The sequence below is a fragment of the Anopheles darlingi genome, chromosome 2 (genome assembly GCF_943734745.1).
Source record: "Anopheles darlingi chromosome 2, idAnoDarlMG_H_01, whole genome shotgun sequence".
NCBI lineage: Eukaryota > Metazoa > Arthropoda > Insecta > Diptera > Culicidae > Anopheles > Anopheles darlingi.
The window spans coordinates 47,561,477-47,569,402 of record NC_064874.1 but is presented as its reverse complement, the minus strand read 5'-3'; the positions used below and the strand labels follow the sequence as shown (position 1 = coordinate 47,569,402).

At 49.8% G+C, this 7,926-nt stretch overlaps 2 protein-coding genes across 4 annotated transcripts in view; both read right to left on the bottom strand.

The window, feature by feature from the left end:
- Positions 1-7,899, bottom strand: part of LOC125948288 (mucin-19) — a 14,075-nt gene extending 6,176 nt beyond the window's left edge. The window contains exons 1-2 of the mRNA XM_049674220.1: positions 7,423-7,899; positions 5,158-5,350 (exon numbers count right to left, since the gene is read on the bottom strand). Coding sequence (XP_049530177.1) covers positions 5,158-5,241 — 84 coding nt within the window. The 5' untranslated portion in view covers positions 5,242-5,350; positions 7,423-7,899. The remainder of the gene's footprint in view (positions 1-5,157; positions 5,351-7,422) is intronic.
- The window catches only part of LOC125948283 (transcription initiation factor TFIID subunit 1-like), a 294,308-nt gene that overhangs the window by 41,359 nt on the left and 245,023 nt on the right, over positions 1-7,926 (bottom strand). The window lies entirely within an intron of this gene.

Genomic DNA, 7,926 nt, shown 5'->3' with positions numbered 1-7,926 from the left:
GCTTTAATGACCGTTCCCCGGAAGTAATGACCTTCCGATGTCAGAAACTAGATTAAACTAGCGCTATACTAGATTAAAAATAAGATATGTGGGAAAGAATTAAACGGCTAAGGTAGAAAGAACCGCAAACGAGTCGAACGATGCTGTTGAGCTTATGCGGTAAGGTTAAAACATGGTTCGTGCTTACGTATACCAGCTTTGCGTCAAGCAAATATTCAAAGCTAATGAACCTTTCCGTTGAAATTGGTTTTGCAAAAATGTGTGATCTCGGACGGATTGTGCAAACATCGAATGCTGATCTCACTGGTCTATTCCATTGACTGAATGATGATGGTTAATGATTCACAAATCAAGGGTATCCATATCGCGTTCCCTACTCAATACGGAGCCCACGGAACACACACACACACCCGATGGGATGACATTCTCACCTTCATTAAACGTGTCAACTTCTAACGAGCAACGAACGTTGATGATGTGTCCCGCTCGGCAGTTTCCAGATAGTATTACCAGATCTCGCCTCTCGGGGCCACCCAGAGAAGGGCGGCGACGAGGATTCGGGTTTCTATTGCTTCTAGGTATAATTAATGCGCCCGGGGTGATAAACAAGAGCACCTTATGGGCCCTACACCACTTGCCAGGTGGTGTGCCTTGGCGAACGGCGAAGGATAAGCCAGTGGGGTGGTGTTCCAAAGTTTCTCCAACAACAAGAAGCGTTTTGTAGTAACGAAACCACCACCGAGTGGCATTCGAACGTCGCTACCGTCTCGATGGAATCTGCAGATTACAAGGAGAAGCACGGAACAACTTTACTAGAAATCCCAGATAGAGAGCCTCCTCTATGGTGGTAGTGTTGGTCCCTTAGGGGCTAAACTGGTTGGAATCTGCTGCTTCTGCTGTTCGCTGTTAGCAGACATGCGGTGCACAAGCTTTGAGCTTGCGGTTGCCACTTATTGACTTAAAAGACATAGTCACAAACATACATTTCTTATCCGTCCATCACACCCCGTAATGTTAAGTTCATTAAATGGGAGCGACACGATAAGCAACAGCGTGTTACCGGCCGTCGAGTCGAGCGAATGCTTTCACAATGACACCGCATTAGAGAACGAACGAACGAACGAACGAACGGGAACCACGCTTGCCCGCGGTGTCGCTGCTCTAACCGATTAGTCCCGGAGCGACTAGTCAGTTGAGCTGAGTCGAGTTGAGCTAAAATCACTAATGAGCTAAAACGGATTTGTAACACCAGCTGCCTAGCTGGTATGGATGCAAGGATTATGGAATGAGTTCTGACAACTCATTAGCGTCACAAATGATCCCCGAGCAGCAGCAGCAGCACTTGGCGTCACATGGTTTAGTTCTCGATAACACTATCCACTTTTGGAAATCGAACATCGCCTGATCGTCGTCAAAAATGAATTTGAATTTGAAAGTTTTTGAAAATTTACAATATCTATCACAGCACACGGCGTTGGGGAAAAAGTTCTCGCACACCGTTGGCCATCGTTAATACGCTTATCGTCAAGGATACGCGGCGGGCGCTGGCATCTGTTCGTTCCGGTTGATATCAATCATCCTACGTAATACCTTTCGCCCGATAGCGCATCTCGGGAGGCGTCGTGCAGAGAGACAGCATTCGTTTGCCCTCCGGTTGAGTGCAGCCTAGTGTGCTGGCCCGGAATTCTATCAAACGTCCACTCGCTATGCCTCTCGCTCTCTCCCTCTCTCTCTTAGTTCCATTTGCCAAATCTTTTGCCAGCGATGCAGCAAACTGGAAACAATCCGCTTTTATTGTTCGCCGGTTGCTCTTTTGCCTCAAAATGTGAAACCCGCGCTTCCAGAACTGGCCTGGCCTGGCCTGGGAAGGTGGGAGGGTGGGTTCGTGGACAAATATTGCGCCAGCGATGACGACGCCTGACGAATCCCCCGGTTTGTGCCCCGGAAGATGGAATGGTCTTTTCCATTGATCGAGGAATCTAATAAATTTGAGGCGCTTTTGCTGGAATAATCAATTTTACCCCCTCCGGCCAATATTATGTTGAGCCTGTACTAGACGCCTGTGTTGGCGTGGGTATTCCCCCCCCCTGCCACCCGCACTCCCACTCCTCTCATTCCTCTTAAAGTTTACTTTTGTACAAGCGAACGCGCGAAGCGCACTCGCTGCGGTGCTCCATTGAATTTAGAGCACCATTTCATGAAATCGGAATCGAGTGAAGATTGATGAAATAATTGGATTTCCCATTCCAGCTTTCTTCCGGCCAGCAATATTCAGCCACCACACAGTTCCAGGCAAACCTATATGCCCTATCGAGGAGCGAACATTACCTATTAATCTGTGTTGGTTGTTTCATTAATATTCCGGCTTCACATAGTCCATACAACGTACGCATTGTTGGCTTGCGCAAAAATAGTCTCCAAATCCGGAAAGACGAAAACTTTCGCAAACTGTTTGTCCTCGACCGTGGGTGGAAGCAGCAGCATGACTAATTGCCGCTGCTGCTCCTGCTGTTGGTGCTGCTGTTCAACTCTGCTTTCGGCCAATTGCGATGCCTTCAGGTGATGCCGGTCCGGTCCCGATGTCGAGGGATCCGAGGGAGCCGGGGGGTTAACGAGGTCATGCTGCTAGCTAGCCACTTTCGAACCACTTTATTCACACCGCAAACTGACCGCGCCGTAGGCGTTCTTACTTGATTTCTTACTTAACCGAACCAGATCGGGTGCGAATTGGATGACGTTAGTGCTGCTGCTCGGAGTCTCGAACACTGGTTCCATGTTTACGTGTTCCTCCAGGTGTCCGGTGTCGTCTCCGAGGCATTACACCACTCAAATGAAACACACACTACATACAGGGTCCGTCAAGTTGATCGCTCATCTTGGGCCCATCAGTAAAGGAAACCTCTTTAAAAATATTTCACGCGCGCCACATTTGGCAACACACCACCATACAACCATCCACCATCGGTCATCGTTTACCATATTAAGGGCTGATGGTTTATGATCCCTCTCTTCCTCTCGCTCTCTTCCTCGCGCTTCACGGTGGCAACGATGATGTGACCTCCATGCCATGATATGCCCTTTCATGTTGCAACTACTGGCGCGCGCTCGACCATCAGTTGTTAATCATAATCAATTAATGTGAACCAAGCGGGCCCCCTTCGGTCATCAACGAGCGTTACACTCGAACGCCGAATGTAACCTTGCGCGCTGGACAATCGGATGGTTGTTGATGCTGAAGCACCGCACACCGCACACCGAGACAAGATGAAGATCCCAGTGAAGGAAATCTCTTTCATTTGTGCGTTTTGATGATGGGGATGAAGGATGAGGGATGTTTTTGACTGACCAATCGACAAATCGGCAGAATAGCACAGACACTGTGACTGTGCACAGTGGCCGGTAGGATATGGACCGTAAAAGGCATCGAGTGCATAAAAGTGAAATAAAATCCCAACCAGAAACGATGTGAGTTGTGATGACCGAATGTTCCACGTGCCACGGAACGGTTGAGTTCCGTGAGGAGCAACCTTAAGACAGAGGGAATGGAGACCCATCGGGTCCGGGTGTCTGTGTGCCACGAGCTGCACAGCCTCACCACGGCACGAGCCAATTCCATGCCAAGAACGTTAGCTAGTTATGGTTATCTGGATCGTTCCATTTCAGCCACTTTGGTCGTTTGCCATTGCTTTAGCATTGATTTCATCAAACAACCGCTCGGTTGCTCCCTCGATGAATTATCGCAAGATGACATCATTTGGAAATGGCGAGTGGCGCGCGCCGCATGAAGAGGGAGAGAGAGAGAGAGGGCGATATAAAGAGAAAAGGACCAAGTGTGCTGTTTCCTGCCGTTTTATGGGTTATAAAGATGGTGTCCGGATGTTCATTTCTCGTCGCAAATGGGGCTCTAGTAACTGGATGTTTCCCCGGAGTAGTTTATGGATGACAATGTCCGATAACGTTCAGGGTTGCCCCTACCCCGTGAATCCTGAGCTGAGGGAATCATGTCGATCGTGTGTCAAATACACGCGCGGACGGCACGTCAGAAATGGATCTTTTAATTGCATTATTTCTTACGCACCGCCATAAAGTGTGGATTTTAATAAAACAAAGTGTTCTCCATCGACTCTTCCTGTGTATCGAAATGGCTTGTGACAGTCAGCTGAGAAGCCCTAATTTTATGTGGTTGGTGGGAGTGTTCTCGATGGTTTGTCACCGAACTGCGCAGCACCGACAACATGATAAAGCCGCCTGCCTCCCTCCACCAGTCGAATCGAAACATTCTCAATCTCGAATCATTTCGGTTTGTGTGTTTTGTTCTGCGCGATGCTTGGTCATGCGAGAAGGCATTAAGATGTAGCGTATTGCGCCACTAGAGGCCAAGGTCACGTCACGTTTACGGAAACGCATCCGCGTAAACTGTAACCGCAAAGGGTGTTGTTTGTTGCTGCTAGAATCAATTGTACTTGGCGGCCGTCACTCATCCCACTCTGGTGCTGGATCATAAACATCGATCAGCGATGAGAGAGTGCGCGGCGGTGACAAGCCGCGGTCTGAACCGTCCCGGTCCCGGGTGAGTCATCATCGTCACTTACGCGACTCTAACGCCCGATCTACCGATCTTACAGTGCTGTAGTCGTCATCTTGGTGGTGGTGGTGCCTCGAAGCAGCAAGTTGAGTCAGCGCGATCAACAAGACACAGAGACACACGGGCAGGTATACGTGCCGGTCTCGCCGCCGGCTTTGACCGCGGTTCGCGGGCGAATGTTGGGGGAACCGGAACCGGTTACAAGCAAGCCGGTAGCCGCGTAGGTGGGGCTGCACAGCTTTATGCGATCGCGCGCTCACACACCCACAGCACGCAGTGCCTGTCATTGTGGGAGTTCGCAAAGAAAGTTGTTGCGTTGAGACTGTTTGGGGGTGAGTTTGGTGCCAAATGCCAAAAGCCGCTGGCAATCGGTCCCTGGTCATCGGTCAGATGATCAACAGCTATATGACCCCCGTTTTAAGGGGAGGAGGTGTAAGCGGGTAAGAACTCTTTCGACGACCGCTTTATGAATTTATTGCTTCTACAGCGCGCGGAAGAAGCGAACGATCCGAAACGCCCACCGGCTGATACCGCGGCTACCGGCTTCCTCTACCGCTACTACTAGTACTAACCTGCATCTGTGCCAGCCTTGATGATCCTACGGAGGCGGGAACGGCCGCGGCACGCACTGCCGACGTCGGACCTTGACAATCCATCGAGACGGGACAGGACGGGGAGTGGTGGTGGTGGTGTGCGTATTGGTCGCTACCGACGGGGTTGCCTTGGATCCTTCAGAGTTCCGGGTTCGCCGGAGTTGCTGGAGTACTGGAATGTAGAGCACGGATGAAGGGGAAGTGCGTGTTAGAAGTGCGTTTATCGGAAATTCACGAAATGCTAATCCAGCTGTGCTTGCAGGAGGAACAGCAGGAAGTACGCGCAGACTTCTTTCGACTACAAATGGAGGAAAGTGTGTGCGTGTTACTGTGTCCTTGAGCGCAGTCCCGCGCGGAGTTCGATAAGCGGAATTCGGGAGAATCTGGGCCACAGAAGCATCGGCCAATCGTGCTTGACATCCAAACCTACATAGCTTGTCGCCGGCCGTACCGTATTGTTGTTGACCGACTCCTCCTTCGTGATTCTGGGGCATTGGATGGGCGCGCCCCTCCTCAGTAATTAAATGATTTCTACGACTACGACGACGGGGACGACAAAGCGTCACTCGACTCGAAAACGTCGCGTACAGGACGTACACATAAACATGCGGATGGAATGATGTCACGTTAAAGTGTTACGTGAATCATCGGTGGCACAAGAAAAAGGTGACGATTGGAGGTTCCGTCCATCCGTTCTTTCGTTCGTTCGTTCGTTTTCGATTCGATTTTATAGTCCGTTTATGGATGCGGCGGCCACGATCCCAAAACGGGCAGTCGGTGAACCGCCAACGCTAAACACAACACGACACCCGCCCGGTATGGTCCACCAGAGCAAGGGAGGATTTTGTGCTTGAAAAGTGGAGTGCACGGAGAACTGGAGTGTCAGTTTTTTGGTGCGGGATTCGAATCAGGAAGAAAGAATGAAAAAACGGTCATCCCGTACCCTGGGATTACCACATGCCCATGTCCTCCTTCTACCCGCGGATCGTGTGTTTGAGCAATTTTTGTTTTATTTCCATTTTTTATGCGTAGAAAGAAAAGTCAGATACCCTTCCCGTTTAGGTGTATCTGGCGTTGGGTGGATATGTGATGGAAATAAATCAACGTCGCCGGTGCCCATAACGGGGTGTGAGGCGCATTACCGTCCGAAAAAGGAGACATCATATTCGGTAAGTCGATTACCACCGAGCTTAACCTCCTACTCGGACAGTGACCATGACGACTGCGAGCAGCAGCAGTCGCAACGTTTGTCGCAACAGTACCTTGGCTAAGAGCTCAATCCTATAGTGCAATAGAATGCTGCGTTTTGGCAATGATCAACTGCTTCTTATCGTCACTGGCTGTTTCAACGCTTCTCCTGTGAATCGAGCAATTATGGTCAATTTAAGTCCGCGAAAATGTGAATGCCACGGACACCTTCATATGATGGTGGTATGCCAGTCTTTTGGCCTTACTGCTTCCTTTGTTTAAAGGAACACTTCCTGTTCCGGTTCCGGTTCCGCAGAGAAAGAGAGAGATAGCGAGAGAGTTGCCTCACGCTATTGCAAGGACGATCGCTATACGATGCACCGTGTGGGTGTCGTGGGCCCGGGAGTGAGTGCAAATGCCACCACGACAACGGTAAACATTGCCACACCTCGAGGCCACTGTCATCATTGTCGTCGCCAATCGACTACCCACGGGATAGGTTCTTGTGGGAGGTGAAGGTGTTGCGGACTGACTTGGCGTCGAGTTCACGTTTCCTTCGCTCGTAGGCTCTTCCTTGACAGGGCAAGGATAGCGCAATGATGATGATGACGATGATGGTGATGGCGATGGTGGTGGTGAAAGTGGAGAAGGAAGCGGAGCACAATTGACACCGGATATCTGGTGTCACGGTGCCGAGACCCAACCCTGAGCCAGTAGAAACGTTGACCCGGGGAGGCCTTTAACCGGCATCAAACTGTTTCTGCACCGTGCACCGTAGGCTGAGTTCATTTAATGGTTCGAGGCGTTTGACCGAAGCACAGTTCAAACATGGTACCTACTTTGTTAATGGGTTTGATGGCAAACTTGATAGCCAAACATTTGTTTGCATTTGTTTACTACATCAATCAGCAATGCTTTTGGTCTAAGGAACCTTTGATTGAATGTGGATATTCCGTAAAATACATTTTATATCTATTTTAAACTGTTTTACTAAACACTGTTTAGCCTAGTTACTGCAGGTGGCAGATACAAATATTATGGGGAAAGTAAATTTACCTGGCTTTGTAAGTAGCTTCTGGCAATCTTGGAATGCAAGGGTAGTCAGTGGGGGTGCGTCCTTCGCTAGGCGTGAGACGACGTATGCGCCGGTTCGTGTGCTGCACAAGACGCGGAATCCAAAAATGATCACTTCTGAGAAACCGAAATCATAAACACTCTCTCTTCTCACACAGCGGCACTGTACACACTGCTACGGGTCACAATAAACCGTGATGATGATCTTTTCCAGAGTTCACAGAACGATTCACACTCGCGGAGTTGACGGCAGATGACTAATCTCTCTGGGCAAGAATGCGCCGATTGCAATTGCGAAGAAAGGATGCAAATAATACTAAAAAAACACACATACACACTCCAGTAGCAAAAGCAATCAGATCAGTTGCCGCTCACGCGAAACACACGCAAAACACATCGAGCACAACTCCGACACAAAAACTCCGTCCGCTCCGTTAGTCAGCTGCTGCACGCTTCAAAAGTTGCCGATGTTGTGAGCGACGTCGC